We start from the raw sequence: 25,829 nt of genomic DNA, 5'->3' as shown, positions 1-25,829 counted from the left end.
GAAGGTCTTCTGAACCATGCAGCTGGTCAGCTGTCAGAACTGGTGATTCCTACAGATGCTACCTCTCCAACTGATGTTTCCTGCAGGGTCTCGTCCTCAGCTCTCCAGTTCCTGTCCCTCTTCAGCGTCTCACGTGGCCTGGGACAGGTTTGATGAGTTAGGTCACAGTAGGCATTCAGAATATAAAGATTCTGCCCAAGGGCATACAGCCGCTAAGTGGTGAGCTGGCTTTGAGGCCCTCTCTCTACTTTCACATTCAATGGACCCGAGCCCTGAGCCTGAGAGCTATCCTCAAGCGTTGGTGTGGTAAATCGCTAAGGGGGCAGGTGTACCGTGAGTCTGCCATACACACCTGTGCACCTTTAGAGGCACGCAGCTTCCAAGATGAGGGCTCTGTTTCATTAATGCTTGGAGGAACAATTAATAAATGGGGGAACAGTCACCCAGGCAGCTCTCATGTGGAGAACCATTAATCAACACAGATTCAACCATAGAAACATTTTAGCTGAGGTATAAAGGAAGAGAGCTGCCCAACCAAACCAAGCCACCACAGTCCTGTCTTCTAATGGCTGCACAGCGAAGGGAGAGCTTTCTGTCAAAAGCCTAAATAATAATGTTGGATCAGCTCTCAGAGGTCAATCTTCTGCAGCTAACTGGAGGATACCTGTGGTGCTTTGAATGAGAAGTGACCCCAGCGTGACTGTTTGAATACTTGGTCTCCAACCGGCTGCTGTGCTGGTCAGTTTCTATCAACTTGACACAAACTCAAGTCAACTGAGAAGAGAACCTCTCAACTAAGAAATCACCTCTAGCAAACTGGCCCGTGGGCATTCCTGTGGGGCACTTTCTTGATTAATGGTTATTGGGGGAGAGTCCAGGCCACTGTGGGCAGTACCATCCTTAGCCAAGTGGTCCACGGTTGTATAAAAAAGGTAGTTGAGCAAGGCATGAGGAGCGAGCCAGGAAGCAGCCCTCCTCCCTGGCCTTTCCTTCATTTCCTTCTTCCAGGATCCTGGCTTGAGTTCCTGCCTTGATTTTTCTCTATGATGGACTGTAACCTGTAACCAGAAATAAACCCTTGTCCACTACCAATTGTTTTCAGTTAATGTTTCATTAGAGCAACAGAGAACCAAGCTAGGATCGTGGCATCATTCGGGGAGGTTATGAAACCTGGAGGACAGGAGATTGCTGGGAGGAGTGTGTCACTGGGTGCAGGCTTTGAGAGTTTAGAGCCCCGTCCTACTTCTAGTTCATTCTTTCCGCTTCCTATATGTGACTGGAGATGTGACCAACATGCTGCCATGCCTCCGCCACCATTATGGGCTCTCCTGAAACTGTAAGCCAAGGTAAACTAACCCATACGTCACTTCTGATCATGGTGTTTTATCACAGCAATGAAAAGGACCTAATACAAAATCTGTATGAGCTACCGAGAAATAGCCGAGTTCAGATCCCTGGCTTCCCTGTGAAAAGGTGGATGCTGCAATGCATATCTGTAGCTCCAACCCTGGGTAGACTGAGACAGGAGATACTCAGCACTCACTGGCCAGCTAGTCCAGCCAAAGTGGTAGGCTCCTGGTTCAGTGAGAGACCCTGTCTCAAACAATAATGTGGAAAATGATAAAGGAAAACACTGTGTCACTCTCTAACCTCCACACACCTACTACCATGTACACACATACTAACACAATGCACACACACACTCACACACACACACACACAAAGAAATGGTCATGTTGAATTTTATCATTAGTGGTATTGGAAGGCAAAACCTTTAACACATGATTAGGTCATTGAACATAATGCCCTTCTCAGATTGGATTAATCCTAAATTCTGGAGAGACTGAGCAAGCTCTAAACTCTCAGGAGGCTGCATCAGTTGGGTGAAGTAATTCTAAAGCAAGGCTGTCCCCCATGCTTATCTCCTTCATGTCTCCCATGGCCCTGCTGTTCTCTGACAGTAGCAGGAGGTTCTTGTGGGTTGTGCTTAGCCAGTCTTGGATAGTCAGCCTCCAGAACCACAAGCTAAATGGAGCCTGTTCCTTTATAAATTACCATGGGTGGTAGTCTGAGCAAGAGACGTCCCTCATAGGCTCTTGAGGTTAGTGGTGCTGTTTAGAAAGTGTGCTAGTTAGTTGTTTGGTTTTGTGTTTGTTTTGCCAACTTGACACAAGCTAGAATTATTTGGGAAGAGGAACCTCAATTGAGGAAATGCCTTCATCAGATTGTCTGTAGGGCATTTTCTTGATTAGTGATTGATGTGCCACAGTAGGGCAGTGCCACCTCTGGGCAAATGGCCCTGGGCTGTATAAGAAAGCAGACAGAGCAAATCACGAGCATGGTAGTGGCTTCTGCTGCCATTCCTGCCCACAGGCTCCTGTCTGGAGTTGCTGCCCTGACGTCCTGACGCCTCTCGGTGATGGAGTGTGACCTGAGAGCTTCAGGGTGAAACAAACCCGTGCTGGTTTGCACGAGCATGGCCCCTATAAGCTCATGGATTTGAATATTGGTTCACAGTTAGTATAAGTGTTTGGGAAGGATTAGGAGGTGTGACCTTGTTAGGTGTGTCACTGGGGGTAGACTTTCAAGTTTCAAAAGCCCACACCATCCCCAATCCTACCTTCTGCCTTGTGCTTGTGGATGGAGACGTGAGAGCTCTAAGCTACTGCTCCAGCGATATGTCTGCCTGCCTGCTGTCATGTTCCCCACCATGATGAGCACAGACTCTAATCCTCTCCGACCATGAGCCCCAAGCTAAACTTTCTTTTATTAAATTCTCTTGATCATGGTGTTTTACCATATCAAAGGAAACCCTAAGACAGGAAGTGAAGACTTGTATGTCTCTGGAGGCTATGGGACTTTCTAGCCTATCATACTTGGTTGTCTCAATGCTCCTTGTATGTGAATAAAAACATGGCCAGTCAGCTTCCTGCTCCTGCCTGCCACGATGCTGTGTCTTTCCTGCTACGAGGAACTCGATCCTTCTGGAACCATCAGCCAGAATAAACTCTTAAGTGTTGGGGACTGCAGACCCTCAGACTCTGAATTTTCTATGACCCCTTTGCCTCCTGGAGTAAACAACTTGTTTTCCTATGTTTGCAGCTGCTCTGGGCATGAGACCCTCATGAGTTCCTGATGGCAAAGGAGTGGTTTCTGGTGGGCTTGCAGCTGAAAAATCCCGAGAGCTAGGGCGTGACCATTAGTCAAGGAGAGCCCTGTATAAGCTTCCCTGGAAGACAATAAAATTGGCATTCTTGTTTCTAGAGTGACCTGTGTCTCTGTGCGGTTTTTAATCCCCAGATCCTTGCCGGATCGCAGTTCCAGGTTGTGCAGGCACTATGCTTAAGTTGCTTTTGGCCATGGTATTTCATCACAGCAACAAGGAAGTGACTAATGCATTTGCTCCAGGAATTCTAATCCATTGTCAGAAAACAGACAAAGACAATATGAGGCAAATTTCATTACATTTTCTCTGAGATGTGTAATTACAATGAAAAATCCACACAAGAGGAATGGTATGTAGCTTATATGAAACTTTCAATGGAATCTTTGAAAGTTTTTTAATAAAAACTCTGACCTTTCTTGAATTACCTTAACTTTTTATATTAGGATTTATGTTTGAGACAATACACAATCCCTGTCTAGATATTTTTAGTGACAGCATCTTTAATTCTTTGTAGCCCACACTGATGAGACAAAACAGTGCTAATTTTCTTTGCAATATTCATTCAGAAATCTTAACAGTATAGACTGTGCACAAAAAAAGCAATGAGATTCCTCCTCTTTACCAAGTTTATTTCTAAACTTTTAATAACATTATGCATAGATGGTTAATCCAATCAAACATTTTTAGATCTGATGATTAAAAGAAAGAAGATGCCATAAGGAAACCCATTACCTTGTAAGCTAACCTTAAATATTAGTGACAAAGACTAATTTGAAGAACGTGTTTCTTGTGAGGAACAGACACCCTGGCTTGGAGTAGCTGAGGACACCAGCAGCAGACAGCATGAATTATTGGCTGCATGTTAAGTAATACTCTCAGCCTTGTTTGTAGAGGTTGCATAAAGATTCAGAAACTTGTCTGTAAAGGCAGATTTGGGACCACTGCCTATACCCACCCAGGCTTTGCCTTGTCTCACCATGCCAACCATTCCCTTGTCTCCCCCGCCTCAGTGCCCTGGGGAATGCATTTGGGCATTGCACAGTTCTCCTGGGGCCACAGAGCAAGCACTGGGCTTTCTAATCATATTATGTGCTTCTTGTCCACAGTAGACAGTAGAACTCTCTGCCTTTCTATCAGAAGAGATGTCCAAGACCTCAGTCCGCACAAGATGTCCCTCACTGGGCGCACAGCCCACAGGTACTTGAGTGGTTTGACTACACCTAAATTTCTTCCATAAAGACCCTGGAGATGAGTCTCCCTGGGGTTTGACCTGGCTGTTGATACCCTTAGGCCTTGTGATGCCTTGGAATCCCCTGCGACCCAGGCAGCACGCTCTGACCTACCAGATGCAAGGCAATAGTTCTCTCAGAAACTCAAATGTGCTGCTTTGGGCTTTAAAAAAGTACCATTGCTTTGTTAAGTTGCTTTGTTACCTCAGCCCATTTGAGAACTTGTTCTTAAGGGTTAAGGCTGTGGTGGTTTAAAAGAAAATGGACCCTAAAGGGAGTGACACAATTAGGAGATGTGGCCTTTGGAATAAGTGTGGTCTTGTTGGAGGAAGTGTGTCACTTGGAGGACTTTGAGGTCTCATGTATGCTCAAGCCACATTCAGTGAGACAGTTCACTTCCTGTTGCCTTTGGATCAAGATGTAGAATTCACCAACACCAAGTCTGCCTGCATGCTGCCATACTCCCCACCATGATGATAATGAACTAAACTTCTGAAACTGTAAGCCACCTCCTCAATTAAATGTTTTCTTTTATAAGAGTTGCAGTGGTCATGGTGTCTCTTCACAGCAATGGAAAACCTAGGACATGGCTCAGAGGTCAAGAGTACTGGTTGATCTTCTAGAGGACCCAGGTCAACTACTAGCACCTACAACCCACATTCCTAGCACCTACCACCCACTTGGTGGCTTACAATCATCTGTAACTCCAGTTTCAGGGCACCAGTTACATAAATGGTGCACACACAAACATTCAGGCAAAAACACTCATATACATAAAGTGCATTTTAAAAAGGGTTTACATTAAGTACAAATACTACCTCCTACCCGCTAAACAAGTCAAATGTATCCAGCGAACCAGATTGAATGAGATATGGGTAAGTCTCTGAAATCTTAATCTGGAGACCACAAACTGCACCCCCAGGAGCCTAGAGCCAGAACACAGTCTAGAGCCCCATGAACTTGGCCCTCTAACTGAAATGTGGTTTCTTCTTTTGTAACTAGAGGCCATAACCCACAGTGGTGCCGCTGTACCTGTGGCTTTAATTCCAACAGAAATCACAGATGTTCCCACAGCTCATTAGAATTGCTACAAACATCCCAGAACATTCTCTGTACACATGGCTGCTTCAAGGCCCAGTGGGTAAGAGCCCTACCACTAGGCCTTGTTATTTAATGAGTTAATAAGAAGCACACAGAAGACTGTATCACAAATTTGCTTTTCTTGAATTAATAGCTCAGTGTCAACATAACAGCAATAGTTCCCTTTAATGCTATGCATTTTATTTCATGCACTTAGTCATGATTCAGAGGAAGTTCCAAGGCTTCACCACAATGCAGGAGGACTCCTCAACACCAAGGCTATCAGCCCTTAATCCATTTGGGAAGCAATAAGGAAGGTGGGGGAGGGGATCCTGGCCAGTAAGAGGGGTTGATCTGCACCTTAGCTGTCTTGCAATGTTTCTTGTCCTAGTATGGCACATTCTTTGTGTGTACACATGTATGTGTTCATGTGTGTGGGTGTGTGCACAGATATATGTGTGTGTGCATGCATGTGTGTGTGTGTGTGTGCTAGAGGCATGTGCTAGGCAAGCACTTTACACTGCATTGTCTTTTTCTACCCTGAATTTTCTAAACGTTAATGAGAAAGGAACATAGCTGCCGGAAGACACTGGATAACAGGAAAAAAAATACGGAATTAAATCAGCCTGTATACTTTAAAGTGAAGACTTCAGAATGGAAGCCAGGATATGTGTTACATTGGGAAAGGTGTTTTGCTTTTGTTTCCACAGAAGAAGAAAAGCTATGAATACCATCAAAATTAATAAAGGTTCGATTTAAACACGAGAGACCTCTTGATTAGAAGAGGTGATAGTTCATCAACCAATGTGACCATTCAATCTAAACTAACTTATAAGACTAATAAATGCTTCTCATTTGATCAGATACAACTTGCCAAAAGGGAATCTCTCCAAATTTAGGGTTAGGGGCAGGGTTTTCTTTTGTCTTTTCAGGAGAATAGGAATCCAGCTAAGGGGTCTGAAGACCACTGGACAAACGAGACATCTGAAGGAAAAGGACAAATCCTCCAGCTAAGGGGTCTGAAGACCACTGGACAAATGAGACATCTGAAGGAAAAGGACAAATCCTCCAGCTAAGGAGTCTGAAGACCACTGGACAAACGAGACATCTGAAGGAAAAGGACAAATCCTCCAGAAAAAAATGTTCCGGCCTATTGGAATATCACATTTCCAACAGGATAAAATTTCATAAGTCTTTCCAAATGTTTGTTTCTGCTCTTCTCTACAAACATATAGTGCAAAAGTTTTGTTGTAGTCAGACCAACTAAAAATTAAAGCTGGTAGTTGGAGTGTGGCTCTTTCCTTCTCTAAACCCAAGCATGTTTGTTAAAGTAAAATCCAGAATCTCAGTTTCATGTCAGAAGAGTCACCTGATATGGAACAGAATAAAAACCAAAATTAAGGGACTATTTTATTGTCACTAATCTCATAATCCTTTGGTTTTATTTTAACTCTTTAACAACTCTTCAGTTAGTTCTCCTCCCCACAACATCCACCAAGCACTCAGCAACCAGTAGCCTACTTCCTACCTGTACGGGTGTGTCTGATCTGGGCACTTCATATAAAAGAACCATACTTTTTGTGATATTCCGTAGCTGGCTCCCTCCCTCAGCACTGTGTTTTCCAGGTACTTCCTTGTTGAGGAGTATTTATTTACACTGTAAAAATGTGCCTCTGCCTAAGGTGCCTTCTGACTGGTTTAATAAAGAACTGAATGACCAATAGCTAGGCAAGAAAGAACAGGCAGGACTTCTGGGGAGAGAGAGGACTCTGGGAGCAAGACAGGCAGAGATGCCAGATAGAGGCAGAGCAAGTCAGACATACAGAATGGAAGAGAGGTAGAAGCCATGTGGTAGGACATAGATTACTAGAAGCAAGTTAATTTGAGTTTTTTTTTAATTTATTTATTTATTAAAGATTTCTGTCTCTTCCCCGCCACTGCCTCCCATTTCCCTCCCCCTCCCCCAATTAAGTCCCCCCCCTCCTCAGCCCGAAAAGCAATCAGGGTTCCCTGTCCTGTGGGAAGTCCAAGGAACCCCCACCTCCATCCAGGTCTAGCAAGTTAATTTGAGTTTTAAGAGCTTGTTGGAAACAGCCTAAGCTAAAGACCAAGGTTTCATAATTAATAATAAGTTCCGTGTCATTATTTGTGGGCTGGCGATCCCAGAAAGTTCAATGAAGAAGTTTACCACACCTCCTTTCCTCATCCCCAGTACCAGTCCAGCGCCTGGCTAGCTGCACACTGCACACACACACTTCAGCTGTAGATGTCTGGCTTGCTTCCACTGTGGGGGCTCTTGTGAAAATCGCCACTGTGGCCACGTATGGCCAGCTTCTTGCTTGACGTGCTCCATTCCCTTGAGCATGTCTGGGACTGCTGCTGCCGAGGGACAGGCGACTCGTCACTAACTCCCTAAAGAACCATCATCTGCTCCCAGTGTCTATACCATCCTTCACTCCCATCAGCAACAAGAGAATCCACTTTCCCCACAGCATCACCAGCACTCATCAGGGCCCTTCTTTTACAGTGGCTGTACAGTGGTATCTCAGTGTGGGTTTTGATCTCGTTTCCTGGTAACCAGTGATATTGAGTATCTCTTATGTGTTTTATCACATATCTGCATATCTTTAGAAAAAGATCCTTCACTGATTTAAGTTTTGTATGTGTATGGTTGTGCTGAGCCTCCCAGTCATGACCCTTTTGGCTGAGTACAGAGATTATGTGCACACACCACTATGCCTAGTTCCTGTGCTCATCTTTAATAATTTGGGTGTCACTTTTGGGTATATACCCAAAGGATGCCCAACCATACCACAAGGATGTATGCTCAACTATGTTCATAGTAGCATTATTTGTAATAGCCAGAACCTGGAAACAACCTAAATGCCCCTCAATTAAAGAATGAATAAAGACAATGTGGTACATTTACATAATGGAGTACTACAAAGCAAAAAAAAAAAATAATGACATCTTGAAATGTCATTTATTTGCAGATAAACGGATGGATCCAGAAAACATCATATTGAGAGAGGAAACCCAGACACAGAAAGACAAATATAATCTGTATTCACTCATAAGTGGCTTTTAGACATAAAGCAAAGAAAAACCAGCCTACAATTCACAATCTCAGAGAACCTAGACAACAAAGAGGATCCTAAGAAAGACATATATGGATCTAAATAGGAAAGAGATCTCCTGAGTAAATTGGGAGCATGCTGATCATGGGAGAGGCTAGAAGGGGGGAGGGGAGAAGAGAAGCAGGAAAAAAAATATAGCTCAATAAAAACAATTAAAAAGAAAAAATTATGTGGGCATTTTTTTATTATTGAATAGTTTTCATTTTCTACTATACTTTAAAACTTAACACAGTAAGAAGGATTTGACTCCAACTTTACGTCTCTCACCAGGAAACAAGAGATTATCTCCAGGGCACTTAAGTCCTGAAAGCTGTGGCTCTGAAATCTCTTTTCAGCTCACAAATATCTGTAAGAATCTTAATGAAAATTCACTGCCATACAAACACATGTGCACACACCTCTTTTTTTCATCTGGTACCTAGGAGTTTCTGGGCCTTCCACGGTCCAACCATCACCTGAGCTAGATGCTTACTTTTTCTAGGACTGTAAACCCACTTTTGATTAACTGCCAAAGGGGGCAGCATAAAATACCCAGATTCTAGGTTCCCACGGAGGAAAGTGTGAGCAGTGTGCTGGAACTATCTAAATTTCTCTTGGAATAGCGTTTACAGTGGGCTGCTCTAAAGTCTGAACACCCACCCACAGATTTTCTCCGGTCCAGCTTCAAGCCCTCATGCCTGGGATCCTCTCAGAACCAGTTCTGATCACACTTCACCCTAAGCCTTCGACCTGCAACTGTAAGGAAGCAAAGCAGATTCTTTATCAGTTAGGAGACTATTACAGTCTCCCCCAACACCTGTTGCCTAAACAGGTGTTCACCAGACCTGGCCAAGCTCAGCTTCTCCTAAGGCAGATGTCTGCTTCAACCTCAGAGGCACCAGAAGCCTTTAGAGTAAAAGTGTTTCCTCCTCTGCCTTTGCTGACAATTCCCTTCTCCTGTCTCCGTCCTGTGTGTCAATGCTCTTCATGACAACTGTTTGTCATCCATGTCCTCGGTAACATACAGATTGTTTTGCACCATTATCCTCACCTGTAACTTTTAAGTTCTGGACTCAAGGGTGTTCTGCAAACAGAAAACACCATGCACAGCTCCTACATCTTCCTTGTCCCTGGGAGAGGGGATGTAGGACCTGAAGTCAGGGAGACATCACACAGCAGAAGGCGCAGGTCATTTCCCACTTAAGATACTTCCAGAGTATGCTGTGCCAAGTGAGCTGCTACGTGCTTTACAAACATACTGAGTTCATTTTCACAAAAACCCCGAGATAGGCACTCTTTCTACTGTTCTATCTTACAGATGATAAAACTGAAGCATAGAGAGGTTAGTTCAGTGGCCCAGGTTCACCTAACTAAAATGGGCTGTGCTGGAATTAGGAGGAAGGTCATTCATTGCCTGGAGTCCATACTTCCTCTTGGCTCTGCTGGAGGGAGAGCTCCAGGACCCTCCACAGACCATTTTAATTTCCTTATAAAGTGGGGGAAATTACTGCCACTGCTTCCTAGAAACTAGACACAAATTCATCAGGAATCCAGGGCAAGAGGAATGACCCAAGTTATGTGACACAGCAGTGTCTGTAAACAGCAAAGGAAGACTTCGTCCCCAGACACGCTGGTGCTGTGATCCAGCACCTACGATAGGTGCAGGCAGAAGGATGCTAGGATGCTCCAGGATAGGCTGGGCAACAAGAGACCCTGACTCAACAACAACAAAGTAAACTTCCCATCCCTCATCATCTCATTTGCCCTGAGCAGTGAATTTTTAAAAAGCTGCTAAGAAACAAATTTACTTACTTTGAACAAATTTGGGTAGTAGCAAATCTGAAAAACCAAAGTCCAGGGAGTAATTACAATCCAATGTTCTACAAATTTACACAACAAACTACTTCAGCTCTTGCAAAAGCACAGTTTAATTCTAAGGAAATTCACAGCACCTCGTGATTTCTTGAGTGCTCCCAGGGACTGAGCTGTCCTCTCCTCCCTGTTAGGACACAACACAGAAACCTTTCATCTGAAGCTTGGGAGACTCGGAAATGCAAAAACCCCTTCAGACTAATCTACACAGAACAGCATCTTCCGAGCCTGAACAGTCCTTTAGAAATACATCTTCAGTAACCCTCTTAACCCCAGGAACAGTACTCTCATTCTACAATGAAGTACAATGAAGGCCGACAGTCATCATTTGAACACATGCACTATGATTACTGGGTACCACCTGTAGAGCAGCGAGCTGTTCAGCCCTCAGGAACAGAGGTCAGGGAAGGCAGCAGAGTGAGGCCGGTGCTGTTGGAGGGGCATGCTCAGGAGAGCAAGAGCAGCTCCCTGCCCCTGGCCAGTCCCATCACACAGGTTAAGGCAACCAAGAGTCTGGGTGCTGTGGGGCAAAACAGTAGCGACAGGCCGTGGGCAGAAGAGACCAGAAGGAAAGCATCCACAGCAGGAGGAGAGCGGCATGTGGGCATCTAACTGACAACCGACATTTATCACTGGTTCAACGCACTTGAGCGCCTCCGAGAAGATGGACTTGCGCAGTGTGTGAGGACCCCACGAGGAATGAGGCAGGCAAAGGCCCTGCCCCCAAGAGGTATAATTCAAGTAACGAAGTCTTCTTGGAGGATGAAGAGCCACAGAAAAAACCTCTAGGAAACCTAGTACGAGCAGCTCACTGAGGAAGGCACAGTGAGGACCGTGTGCAGGCCCAGGTCATGGAGGCTCTGTAGGCATGACACATCTGGGTTTTTTTTTTGGAGTGCAGTAAGAAGCCTCGTTAGGTTACAAAGTGGGAAGCAGTGACATTTCATTCATGGTTGAAAGCGCAGCTCTGGACACTCTGTGAAGGTGAATTACTGGTGTTGGGTACTAGAGTGGTACCAGGTGGGAGGCCATGCCCAGACTTCAGGTGAGAGTCTGTGTAGTCTGGAGCAGGCTTGTACTGTAGACAAGAGCAGTCGGGGAGCTGAGAGAAGCAGAAGCAGCAAGGCCTCCCGATAAACTGGGCCGAGCACGGAGGAGCCAGCAAACACGAGCCCTGTCCTGAGGTGAATCTTAGCCAGAGGGCAAGCCCAGAGTCCTCTGCTGGAAATGTGGAGCGTTGAACCTGTCCAGGACCACCAAGACATCTCTCCACCCGGAGGCAGCTCTCATTCCTTTGACTGTAGTGTACACTGGCTTTACATGGTCATAAGAGCTTGGGAACAGAATGGAATGTTCTAGAGAAGACTGTGCTAAGTGAGGAAAGCCATCTAGAGCCCTCCGGTGACGGCGAATGATGTGGAGAGACCGGGCAGACAGAGGGAGCCTACAGGGGCAATGGAAGATGAGAATGATGTGCAGAGCTTAGGTTGATAGTGTCCCCCGTGGCAGGAGAGCAACGTTAGAGCGAAGAGGGCTCAGGAGAGAGGAGACCAAGCAGAACCATCACTGCCAACAGCTGTTTATGGAGATGTTTGCTGAAAAGGAGCAAATCGTATGGAGATGACCAGTTTTCCTGTTTCTCTTTAAAGAAAGAAGAAACACTAGGATGTTTGTGCGCTGATGGGTAGGACCCACTAGCAGGGGGAATGGAAGGTTCTGGGTCCCTGAGCTGGCAAGGACAGCATGCGCCTTCTCCTTGTCTCAACAGCACACTCCACTTCCTCTACTGGTCCGGCTCCTGTGATCCTCCGCTGCCCAGAACCTCGCTCTTCTCCTCTCCACACCTCCTTGGTTGTCAACAATGTGGCTTCAAACCCTGTCTCCCATCTGGCTCTCTCGACAGCATGCAAATGCTGAGCATTCACACTGGCTGTCCCAGGAGCCCCACACTCTTGGACCTCGGGGTGGGGCAAAGGATTTCCCCATGCCCTTCACACACTTCTAGCCAGACCTTGCATGTAACATGGTGAGAAAGGGTACGAAGCCAGCTGAGCAACTCTAGAGCCAGGCTTCCACTACATACTTCCTTAAGGGAAGCGCTGTAGTTTCTTTGTTTTCAAACTGCATTAGAAAATCTTTATTGTAATTAGTACACAGCTATTCACATTTCAGTCAGAAAGAAAAAGTATTGCTTTGTGGTAATAAATATTCATGTGAGAAAAGTCTGCAAATTGGTTTATTCTCACAAGTTACTGTTGGGAGAAGTCCTTCAAACAAGTCAGTGAAAATAATTAGCGCAGATTTTTCACCGCTGCTCTCGCCGGCATCCTCTGTATTATAACTTTATAACCAAGCCATCTGTCTGCGGCTGTCCAGGGCTACACAAGGGCCGTGAACTGCCTCACCGTCCTTTCACTCTCTCTTCTCAGCTCTTCAATGTGTGCATCCAGGCGCTCTAGAATATGGTGCGACCGTAGCTCCTCCTCCTCCAGGAACCTGGTAGCTATCGATCCCAGAGGAGAGACGGGCAGCGAGCACTGGGAGAGGGACAAACCGTGACATGTGTTAGGAAACAGAGATGGATGCTCTGACACTATTTGTGATATTTTCTGCCTAGCAATGCAAAGGGGAAATTTTCCTCTGAAGAGATACTTTTATCTTACTGTCAAGAAAAAGGAAGATAAAGTTCTGAAAACATTGCACCACAGGTCTCTTTCTTTCTGACCCAAGCAGTGTCCGCGTGAAGTGTAAAATTGGTATAGAAAAGCTAGTCACTAGTTGGAGAGGATCTCAGCTCAGACTTGAGTGTCTGCCTGCCACTGAGACAAGAACACAGCCAATGCCTGCTACTTCAGACGCTGAACACCACTCTCACTTTACAGCACTGAAAATCTACAGAAAGCAAATTGGATGCTGGTTAAGAATCAATACTTTTCTCCCTTTCTCAAAATTCTACTCCATGGTCTTTGATCTGCAATTCAAGGATCTGGAGATGTTTCAGATCTCGGGTTTTTGAAGGTAATACAGGAAATCTACCCCTCACTTACAGTTCTATTTGAACATTACCCTGAATGCTGAGTTAGCACAGACAGATGCCTCCAGAGTAAATAAACACAAAGTACAGACATACATACACCACAGAAGAGTCCCTTGTCTCCATCTGACAAAGCAGAAGTAGGTTTCTAGAGTGAGAAACGACAGCACACTAGCTGGGGCTGGAATTAAAACTCTTACACTGCACGGTGTAGCATCACCACATAAACACTGAGATGGAAATGCAGGACGAGGCTGCCCTGTGCTACCTCCATTAGGAACTTGTAAACCAGCTCTCCTGTTTTGTGTATGTCCACACATGGGCACAGCAGGACCACAGTAAAGTCTAATGGGCAGCCAATCAGGCAACTGCTGAATAATCAGGATAACCATGCTGGCCCCACAGAGTGCTAGCACCAAATATCGAGTGCTTCTGAAGGAAAATACATGGATGCTCACACTAATCAGAAAAAGCAACATCAATAAAATTCACATCATTGCAGGTCAGAGAAGATGTGCTGCCAAACTTAGGAAGAAAGTCACTTTTCTGGGTGATGAGTTTTTTGTTTGTTTTGTTTTTAACTACGTGTAAGTAAAACAGACATGTATTTGACAACTAAAGGGGAACCTTTCCATGAAACTGCTGACACATTTTACAAAAATCAAGGTTACTGAACTTTTACAAGGATACGACCACAGCTGACAACAGACAATGACTGATCCAACACAAGTACTTCCCTACTGAGGACAAAGAACAACAGAGCCCAGTGGTGGGGATGAGAGACCAGCACAGGGTCAAAGATGGCCTCTACCACCGGCCACTACAGGCACCTAAATCACACTCTGCACACCTCAGATGCACCGTCCTCTGCCACCTTTCCCTCTATCCATGCTTTGGGACTCCATTCTTGATGCAATCGTTGCAGCACAGTCAGCCCTCTCTGTAAAAGGCAGGCAGGAAGGTGCAGGCTAACAGCAGTGGATACTTACACTCATATTTCAGAATGTGAGTTTCAAGTCATGTTGGCTGAATGTGCTTTCACAAGTAAAACTGCATGGTGGCAATGTGTGAAAATAATAAAGGGCACTGACTAGGACCCGGTAAGAAATAAAACAAAAACAAAAACAAAACACCCTCTCCAGCTTAAAATGAAAAATAAAATAAATGTTAAGATCAGAATGTTTCCATACCGAAGACACAAACTCTTCTTGGTCATTCATACAATCAGACAGGACGTCAGAAAAGTTGGCATCATTTATATCTAGCATTGAAGGCAAAGAGTGAGCATGGCACAGAAAGTTGGAAGGCAGAGACACGGTGGAGCTGTCAGGGCTGATGTGAGAACTCCGGGGACTGGGGCCCCTGGCCATGGGGTCTTTGCTACCCAACATTTGTTCTCGAGGCGAGTGGTGACCTGTTTTATACTGCTCAGTCTTTATTCCATCATGTCTGTGCTGGCCATGGGTTGGCCTGGATAGCAGATTAGAAAACAAAATAAATGAAAAATTGTAGCAACTTTTCTTTCTGATAACTGCTGAAAGAAATATGCTCATTTGAATGTTAAATAAGAGACTAGGCAGTGAGGCACTGTCACTTACAAAAAAGCAGCCCACTTGGGGACAAGCGTTCCCCATTCATTCAAGCTCTACTCTCATGTTTCCACCGCACAGAGGCCAAACAAGCTGCCACTGTGATTCAGAGTGAGCAGGCAGGGCAGCCCTACGCCCAGAGAAGACACATAATGCCACGGTGGGTGAGAGTGGGGGTGGGGTGCCACCAAAGACTTCTGATTGGAAAACACACACGCTATATATGATGAATTGAAGCCACTTAGCTTCTCATTGAATGAATCTTTCTTATGGTAATAACCTAAAATTAATTAATTAATCAAAAATACAATGGCTGCTTTTTATAAAAAGCCTCGTTTTACTTCTTATGGAACAGGTGGGATAGAGATGGTGGAAGACAGCATGGAAAGGCTCTGAGGAACAAGATGGTGTTTACACTACATCCAGGGTGCACAGAACAAAAGCTGTAACGAAGTAAGGGCCGAACCACATGAGCCGCGTGTGCACACTGTAGTCAGAATTAAACCCAGAGCCTGTGATGACTACTTCTCAAAGCAGAGGAAATCACATTGCAGCACACACATTTCAAAGAGACTTTTAAGAAACTTTACTTGGACTCTGTGTTCTTGAACTCGGCTGCTCTGCTATGTGCTGGTTTAAAAATCCTGCCATCTTTTTTTTTACACACGAGAGTAGCATGCTGCAGCTGAGACTTGGTGTTCATCAGATCTTTCTGGAGTTGTTGATTTTCAGACACTAATTTATTTAATGCCTCAATATAATTCTCCTGAAGGTCTGCTAGTGAAATCTCTTTTGCCTAATGGAAAAAGAATACTAGAATCACCCGCATGTTTAAGGGTACATACCATCAATCTACAACAGTGCTGGCTGAAATAGTTTCTTTTTTAGTTTTACTAATCCATGGCTTTACTTAAAGAAAGTGAAAATTTGTCTTTAGCCATGTTAAGATGAACACAGAGAAAGCATCAGTCTTCCTAGAGGAAAGGGAGGAGAAAATTGGGGGCAGGATGGCTTCCTCCTATACATGGACACACAAGGGACAGAACGATGACAGAGGAAAGCTTAAGAATAAGAGACAGGGGAAATCAAGAATATAACAGCCATTGCTCCTAAAGAAGAATGAGGGGCTCCCTTCCCACCCTACCCCCGCTCACACACAGAATACCTGTGAAAGAAAATAAAAAGAACTAATTCAAAGAAAGTAATTTAAACACAAGGCTCTAAAAAATTCTAGCCAATGGGGTAGCTTTTAAATAAATACCTTCTCCTCTTAAGCACTTTATGGTACCTAGTTTTACATAAAGTTAGGCGACATAAAAGCAGGACTCAAGTACATGGCAGGAATTACTACTGTGATCTGGTTTTAGTTCTAGGACCACACATCTTATTTCTTGATAATACAGGTCTACTTTTGTTTTCTAATGATAGATTTCAATTAACATTCTAAAACATAATGGTGATCTTTACAGTTTAGCATTTCATTGTCTGTAAAGAAAAAATTGTGAAAGCTAGCTGGTAAATAGTGCTCTGATAAACATAATTTACCTGTCAAGTCATAAACGTGTACATAAACCTATAAACTAGGAATTACAAGATCTTTCAGTAGCTGCCTATGTCTGACACATCTCAGAGAAGCATATTTGCAGGACACGGGATTACACTGTCAACCACCACCCATCCTTGTGTTTGCAGGACACGGGGCTACGCTGTCAACTACCACCCATCTTTAACGTGATCAATATTCATCAGAGCTGCTGCTTTCATTACCATAATTAGATTAATTTAGAAAAGTAATCTCACCTTCCCGGGTGGTAGAATGCAAAAAGTACTTCCTAATAATTATGTTTTGATAATTTGTACAAAATATCCACACTGTATGTAACTCTGAAACCACAGAAAGCTAAGACTGACAGGATTTTTTACCACTTTGATGTCTAAAAATCATTAAACTAGCATTTTTCAACCAGTGGGCTACAATCCCCTTTGGCAAACCTCTATCTCCAAAAATATTTATATTACAATTCATAACTGTAACAAAATTACCTTTATAAAGTAACAACAAAAAAAAATTATGGTTGGAGGTCACCACAACATGAGGAATTGTATTAAAGAGTCAACGCATTAGGAAGGTTGAGAACCACTGCACATACATGAAAAAAATATAATACTTGTCTTTCCGTGCATCTTCCTGGAATCTCCAAGACTTAGTGGTTTATTAACAACTACTCCAGGAACATGAATGGTGAAGGCAGCACGACAACTGGGTAGCAGGCCTGTACTTAGTGGGGTAAAGAAGGGTCAGTGTTCCCACTAAGATTCAGGAGAAGCTCAGCTGCATAGAACTCTGGGCAGAGTCCAACTGTGACATTCCTGAAAGCTCTCAGTTCTGAATGTAAACAGGGAATCACTCTATCACGTAGGGGCCCCTAAATCTTTAACACTGCCAAATCATATATTCTTAAAAGATTCTGTAGTATAAATCAGATTAGTTCATGAATTACTATTCACTCAGTGTTGGCTTTATCGGTGCATACAAGGTCATTTGTTGTCCATACGCCCACTCAGTTACTTACCCACTCACCCACTAATCCACCCATTTATCGTCCATCCATCCAGTCACTAAGCCAGACAGCTCGTTAGCTAACTGGCTTCCCAAGCCCTGCCCTCCATCCATCTTCCACTTCCTTTATAAAATGTTTAGTTATAGGACTGAGAAGACGGTTCAGTTGGCAAAGTACTTGCCATGCAAGAGGACCAGCGCTCAGATTTATAACACTCACGTAAATGCTGGCCGAGTGGACTGGTAGACTCCCTGTAAAGCTGAGAAAGAGGAAACAGGATCTCTGGAGCAAGGTGGCTAACTAGATCAGCCAAGTCAGCAAGCTCAGGGTTCAAGTGAGAGACCCTGCCTCAGTGCGTAATGTGGAGGATGATAGAGGAAGATGCCAAGTGCCAATCTCTAGATTCCATTCATACACACATACACACATGTGCCCCCACACATGAAGACAGCATCTACCACACACAAATAAAATAAAAGCAAACATTTTGTAAATGTTTAGCTACTGTCTCCTCTCCTATTTTTCCCCATCCATACAAGTTTGTGCTTTAAAAAAACAACTTTCATTATATCAAAGGGATGTGGAGTGGGGGCAAAACTGAATGAATATTTCCATCTGCTGTATTAAAGATAGCATATTTCACAGTACAGTCACAGACCAACCATTTTAGTAACCAGTTTATTTCACAATACTGCTGTGCCCACTTCTAGACATTTACTCCTACAAGATGAGTTCTTTGGGAATGTAAACTGCTGGGGACACTGAAGAACATGACTATTAATATCACAGTTGTAAATACCCCAGTGTACTTGGGGCTGTATGTATTTACAGCTTGATGTCCACAGCCAAACTTTCCTGAAAGTCATATCAATGTGCAAGCAGAACCTGTCCTTTTAATATTTGCCAACAGAAGCCATACATTAGCTTTTTAAAGCTAATTTGTTTATTTTTTTTATTTATTTTCAGTTTTCTTTGGCATCAGTAAAATATGTCTTATCTTCTCCATTATCAGGGTGTAACAAGTCACAGGTCACAGGTTACAGCAGACAGATAAAATTTGCCAGCCGGGCGATGGTGGCGCACGCCTTTAATCCCAGCACTTGGGAGGCAGAGGCAGGTGGATCTCTGTGAGTTCGAGACCAGCCTGGTCTACAGAGCTAGTTCCAGGACAGGCTCCAAAGCCACAGAGAAACTCTGTCTCAAAAAAAAAACATTATCAAGTCCATTATCAAGAGAAATTTTATTTTTAAAATTGTTGGTTATTAGGGAAGTTGAACAGCTTCCCTCTCTCACTTGAATTTAAATTTCTATGGAATATCTACTCAGTTCTTTGCCATTTTCCTTCTGCATCCCTTTCCTATTACTCTTTAGGACATTCTTATTTATAGCCTGCATCTGCTTATAGGTTACTTCTCCTTGTCTGTCATTTGTTTTATTTTTATTTATTTACTCCTTTTGCAGTGCAAGGGATATCAAATCCAGAGCCTCATGCTAGGCAATTGCTCTCCATCTAAGATACACTCCCAGTCCTTTTGCTGTTACTTTTATTCTGAGACAGTGTCTTGCCCAGTTTGGGCTTGAACTCTTAGTCCTCCTGCCTCAGCCTCCTGAGTAGCTGGGTTTATAAACATGAGCTGCCATAGCTGGCTTCTATTATTAGTCTTTTTAATGGAGTCTTTTGCCATCCAGAAATTTTACATTTTTATGTTGTAAAATCCTTTATGGTTTCATGATGCTCAGAGAATCTTCCCATCTGAGAGATTACAGAACTAGTCCCCTATTTTTCTAGTTGGAAGTAAGTGTTCTTCTACCCTTTTGCATTTTCTTCCATCTCAGCCTCCATGATTGTGAAACTGGGACTACTTGGGAGCAAAGAGAGAGCCTTGTGTGACTATACATCTTTTTGGAGGCAGAACTCCCTAGAAGTTCAGAGAAAAAGAATTCAGTCTTCAGACATTTGACCTATACCAAAAAAAGATGGGTCAGAATAGATGTATCATTTTATAAATCATAAGAATTTTTTAATAAAATGTTTAAAGAACATCACACTGCCTATAAGTCAATCTTGTCCTCTCTGATTTCACAGTAGCTATTATGTATTTCTCATGGTCTCTATTAAATTAGTGGAATGTCTTTAGAATCAAGAATTTGATCATTCATCCAGTGTTCAATCTAGCACTTACTAAATATTCTAGAATATTTGACAAAATAAAATATACCTCATTGAAATGCAATAAAAACTGAATTATTTCAAAGATGGCATACTTTATAATAAAAAGACACTGTGAGTACAAGAACACAGGACTAAGACCAGCACCAGGATCCATTTCATGCTTACTGCAGCACCATGCTGAACCCTTTGCAGACACTCTACTTGCTGAGAACACAGACTATACAAGCATCATAACTCACACAGAACAGGAAACTATTCTATTGCTGCAGCAAAAACTCCTCTGGCAATAGGATACTTGCATTTCATCTGTGACTACACCTACCAAGGGACTGTTTCACTAGTTTAATTCTAACTCCAACTAACATCAATATTTACAAATTACTTTTAAAGGCTTCAAAAGTACAACAGCTTAAGTGTCTATGTGGGTACCTCGTGCAAGCCCAGTTCCAGCTTCATCACTGTTTCAGAAAGACGGCGATTTTCTAACTTGAGTGATTCTAGCTGACTCAGAATCTCCTGAAGAAGGAAAATTAGGGTGAAAAAAACTCACATAAATCAAATTATCTTACAAAGCTTTTCCATGGCTAATTTTCACTAGTCTAGTTATTCTCATCCTCCATTCATATAGATAAACTTATTAAAAAGTGTGCACATATACTGTATGTGTTGCATGTATATAAGGGCACAGGTGTGCCTGCCATGCATGTATGCGGAAACAGAGCCAGCGAGTTCTCAGAATCCACCTGTCTCTGCTCACCCCACCCCACCCCCACAATGCTGGGGTAACAGAACACAACATGCAGCCATGCCTGATTTTTTATGTAGGTTCTGGGAGTCTGAACTCAGGTCCTCATTCTTACAAAGCAAGTGCTCTTACCCACTGAGCCATCTCCCAGGCCCCACACATCCTTTTTAAAATAATGTGTCAAAGGTGTTAGCACTTAAACTAGCATGCATGCAATTAAATGTCACTCCCAGTGATGGATGGGAGCTGGAAAAGTTTCAGGTCACAGGTAAACCCATAGTCACAACCTGCCTCCACCCCTGATCTTTCCACTTTCCAATACCACATGGAGCTGCACTTTCATAAACTGCTCAGTCCCCGCCCTGCTGAGATTTTCTACTTGACTATCCCTATGAAAAGACTCCTGCCTTCTTTCACACCTTCTTCCTCAGCAGAAACTGCCTGTAAAAGCTCCAGCTCACTATCTCTTTTTGTTTGTTTGTTTTTATTTTTCAAGACAGGGTTTCCCTGAACAGCCTTGGCCCTTGGCTGTCCTGGAACTAGCTCTGGTAGACCAGGCTGGCCTTGAACTCACAGAAATCCACCTGCTCTGCCACCCAGTGCTGGGATTAACCACCACCACCCGGCTTCCCACTATCTTTTTTTTTTTTTGGTTTTTCGAGACAGGGTTTCTCTGTGGCTTTGGAGCCTGTCCTGGAACTCCCTTTGTAGACCAAGCTGGCCTTGAACTCACAGAGATCCGCCTGCCTCTGCCTCCCGAGTGCTGGGATTAAAGGCGTGCGCCACCACCGCCCGGCTCCCACTATCTTTTTAAACCCAAACTGAGAAATATCTTAAGTCTGATTCAAGTCACTCTTGTGCATACTCTATTGCTTTTTCATTAAAGCCACTATGTCTGAGGAAGGGGAATTTCAAATGCCAACTTCATGCAAGGACTTCCAAAACTAAAGGGCTAAACCTTGGATTCCAGTCTTTCCATGGAGCCAACTAACCAGTTTTTCCCATATAAAAGTCCAGGCTTTATCTGAAACCAAATGAGCCACACTAACATCCCCCTCCACTAGCTTCCCTAAGACTTACTTGTATCATCCTCCCCAACCCTTCAGCTATTTTCTGTCTCATTACAGAGTGTTACTTAGCTTCCTCAACAACAGCTTCTTTCACTGTCTACTCTGCTATCCCAGTCTAATCAAACACAAAGCCTAGCCAATCAAACCAGCCAAGAATCCTTAGAAGCCAACACTTCCCTCTACAGCCTTCGCAGGCCACGTGCTGTTTCACACCCACTCCACACGCAGGCTTTCTTCCACCCTTACTCATTCTCCACTTGTAGCAGCAGAGAGCTTCTCTAGACTAGGAACTCCCTGGCTATGCCCAGCACCTTGCCCACACAGTACTGGAATGTCTATATCCTTGTCTGTATCCATCGAACCTCCCCACCAACCCTCATTACACTGTTTGCTAACCATCCAAAATAGGTGTCTACTAAAAGCTCACTGAGGTAAATATGGAAGATATACCTTGAACAAATTCATTCTTTGAAAACAAACAAGCAAATATCAATTAGAAAGCTCTGGGTGGACTTTACCTTATGTTCTACTGCCTTTTCTTCTGCTTTCTGCATCTCTGCCTTCAGCTGCTTTTCCATGTCTGAGGAAGAACACTTGGCAGAAGCAATAGTGATATCTCGCTGGTGTAACTCGCGAGTCAGCTGGGAGATTTCCATCTTCATTCCTTCCAGCGCAGAGCTATAGGTCTGATCAGCCTGCAGAATCTGTTCTTTCAACTACAGAGAAGCACAAAAACATCAAAAGTACAGAGACAGTATTTAGAATTTGGGAATATGGTAATATACAGGGTTAAATCTAGCACTCAGGAAGCGCAGTCAGAGGCAGGAAGACCCTAAGACTGAGACCAGCCTGCTCTAGTCAGTGATTTCGAGGCCAGATTGAACTTCACTGGAAGATCCCATCTCAAAAACGAGGTTTGGGGATGCAGCTCAATGGTATAGCACTTGCCTAGCATGCAGAGGGCCCTAGAAGAAAAGAATACTTAGAGAGAAAGACACTTGGTTAATGGTTACCAGGGAAGGGTGTCACCTTCTTTGGTGGTATAGTCACTGGCAAACTGCTCCAGTAAATAACAATGTTATGTAAGCAACCCTAACTAAACTCAGTAATCCTAAAAACCAAAAAAAAAGGTGAAAGCAGCAGAGAGGCTAGATGGGAAAGGTGAGGTCAGCAGTAGAAGGGGGACAGAAGAAGGTAATGGTGGTGAATATGATAGCAGTACATAGTATGTATTATGAAACTGACAAATCAATGTTTAAAATGCATATAATTTAACTAAGAAAATATATGAAACATTAATAATGCAATGCTTATCTTAACTCAAGACATAAAATTATTCCTAGATTAAACAGACAGAAATGAGCAATTTACCAACTTGTATAATTATTTTGAAAGTCTGGTAGTTAAACTTAAAATCATGTATTAAGTATAAGAAGAGCATGAGTTACTCAAACATTGAGGGTCAATGTCAAGGTCTATGCCCAATTTATGTAGGGGGCCCTAAGACTTTCATTCTTCTCACAGCTACAAGTTAAAATTTTGTTTTTTGTTTGTTTATCTGGTTTTCTGGTTCACAGAACAGGCATAAAAGATAATAGGAAGAAAGGAGCAAGAGCTTTTAGGGAGATGGCTCAAGCTACGATGCCCCTACAGGAGAAGCATGAGGGCCTTGTCTACATTCCTGGCACCCAGTAAAACATGCCTTGGCAGTTTGTATGTGTCTGTAACCCTAGCATAGGGAGAGAGGACACAGGTCATCCTGGAATCAAAGACCAGCTAGGCTAGTCAACCAATGAGTACTGAGTTCAACAAGAGCCCCTGAGAAATCCCGTCTCAAAGGGGTGGGGGTGAATGTCCAGGAAGAGACAGCAATAGACAGACACCCAACATCTACTTCTGGGCTCTATGCACACATATGAACACATGTGTGTACATGCATGCACACACTGATACACTCAAACTAGGAATAACTCAAGAAGTAATGAAAATGTAATTAAACCACGCTTGGTGTCACACAAGTCGGAATTCAAAGGCCAGAGGATCGTGAGTTTGAGGCCAACCTCAGCAACATAACAAGACCAAGCCTCTATATAAACAAGTAAATAAATGCCAACAAAGAGAAGAGCCAGAGCCCTTTACTAATTTATTGTTGGTATTTTGAGACAGCCTTGTATAGCCTAGCTGGCCTTGATTTCCTGTGTCTTCACTTCTCAAGTGCTAGGACTATAGTGTACCAGGATACCTGGGCCAAGAACCTCTAATAGAAAGGCTCTGAATAACTCAACAGTCAAGGAGGACACTAACTGCATCACAGCAAAGAGGAAATACATATTTAGCCAATGAGAAAATATTAAATGACAGGTCACATAATACGTTTTTATAAGAAATAATACAATTGTTTGGAAACCATTATGATGTTTAAAAGAAAGTTTTAGAGTTTGAAATGAACACATTTCAATTATATTTTTAATTTGCTGATTCTTTCACAATTTCATTCATATACACAATGTATATGATCATCTCCCCATCATCCTCTTATCCCTTCCTTCCCCAGTGAACCTTTTCTTTCCATCCAGACTTCCACCAAGCGCACTCCTGAACATCAGTCTTCCTAAACAGCTCCCTCACTAACAGTCTCCCCACTCACCCCTTGGCCCATAAATACATCCACCTTTGTGACCCAGGCACACAGGGCTTCACCTTTTTAATCTCGGTCCTGTACTCATTGTTATGCCCTTCCATTTTTTTCAGTTCTTCATATTTTTCCATTAATTCTTGGCTCAGCTGTTTACATGTTGCACTCACAGATTCCAAACTGTATACAGAAATACAACCACATATAAATAAAATTCTTGAAATCCATAAAATGGATTATTTAAATGTACTCTCTTGATGCCCAAGATACATCCTCCTAATACCTTAAACTTCATACCCCATGTTAAAAAGTCCCTTCCAATTGCCCATAACCAGATGCAGCAAGTCCATCCCAAACCTTTGAGGTAGCTTTGACTTCAATGTTTACCTCCACTCTTCCTCTTGATTTAAACTGAACTAGTTACAGAATTATAAAGATACCAACTTTACTAATAGTTTTCCTATAGCCATATGATTTTTCTCTAACTGTATGAGAGAGGGAAAGCCACCAAGAACTGTCACAAGTGCAAACTTCATCACCTTAGTGACACATATGCCAGACTCTACAAAAACCTCAAGAACAACCTTTAAAGAATACTAACTCACAGGGCGGTGGTGGCACACGCCTTTAATCCCAGCACTCCAGAGGCAGAGACAAGTAGATCCCTGAGTTCTAGGCCAGCCTGGTCTACAGAGTTTCAGGACAGCCAGAGCTACACAGAGAACCCTGTCTTGAAAAATCAAATAATAATAATAACAATAATAATTAGTTATAATAGTAAGCATTATTTGACTCCATCTAAAGTAAACACATCCACCTCAATAGTGATCATCAATGTCTCACATACTCCAAAAGGGGGTAAAGTCGATGGTGTGAGCAAACAAAGCACGCCCAATACTAGTGCCTTCCAGAAACAACAAAGTGAAAACAAAAGGATGTAGTGTATAAAGACAACCTAGAAAGTGCAAAGTGGCATTTCTTCTTGTTCTCTGTTTGCCTAATGGTAATTTTTTGTTTTGTTTTGTTTTTTTGTTTTTCAAGACAGGGTTTCTTTGTAGCTTTGGAGTCTGTCCTGGAACTAGCTCTTGTAGACCAGGCTATCCTAGAACTCTCTCTGTAGATCAGGCTGGCCTCAAACTCACAGAGATCCACCTGCCTCTGCCTCCCGAGTGTTGGGATTAAAGGCATACACCACCACCACCCAGCATGGCTAATATTTATATAAATATTTCACCTATCTTTTGCACACACAAAAAATTAGCACACAAGCAATTATGATAAATGAGTTTAAAATAATTTATCAAGCTCTGCCTAGTAAAAAAATGTTTACAAATATAACAAACTAAAAGTTTGTAACTCTGGCAAAAATAAGCATCACCTGCTACACTATGCCATGCTGTGCTACACTATGCAATGATACACTAGACTATGCCATGATACACTACACTATGCCATGATACACTAGACTATGCCATGATACACTACACTATGTCATGATACACTACACTATGCCATGATACACTACACTATGCCATGCTATGCTACACTATGCCATGATA

At 43.1% G+C, this 25,829-nt stretch overlaps 1 protein-coding gene across 5 annotated transcripts in view; it reads right to left on the bottom strand.

Annotated features, from left to right (window-relative positions):
- Window positions 1–8,771: 8,771 nt before the first annotated feature.
- Cep63 (centrosomal protein 63) overlaps window positions 8,772–25,829 on the bottom strand; it is a 58,350-nt gene continuing 41,292 nt past the window's right edge. For 2 of the 5 annotated variants that reach the window (XM_013354020.2, XM_026789588.1), the window contains 6 exons: window positions 24,336–24,450; window positions 22,154–22,351; window positions 20,250–20,336; window positions 15,677–15,882; window positions 14,688–14,967; window positions 12,842–13,000 (listed from right to left, as the gene is read on the bottom strand). In XM_013354020.2, coding sequence (XP_013209474.1) covers window positions 12,842–13,000; window positions 14,688–14,967; window positions 15,677–15,882; window positions 20,250–20,336; window positions 22,154–22,351; window positions 24,336–24,450 — 1,045 coding nt within the window. Of the gene's footprint in view, window positions 13,001–14,687; window positions 14,968–15,676; window positions 15,883–20,249; window positions 20,337–22,153; window positions 22,352–24,335; window positions 24,451–25,829 lie in introns of all 5 variants that reach the window. The other 3 variants (XM_026789589.1, XM_026789590.1, XM_026789587.1) reach the window with 2 other exon arrangements.

The sequence above is a fragment of the Microtus ochrogaster genome, unplaced genomic scaffold (genome assembly GCF_000317375.1).
Source record: "Microtus ochrogaster isolate Prairie Vole_2 unplaced genomic scaffold, MicOch1.0 UNK24, whole genome shotgun sequence".
In the NCBI taxonomy this organism is placed as follows: domain Eukaryota; kingdom Metazoa; phylum Chordata; class Mammalia; order Rodentia; family Cricetidae; genus Microtus; species Microtus ochrogaster.
This window is presented reverse-complemented; position numbering and strand designations above follow the sequence as displayed.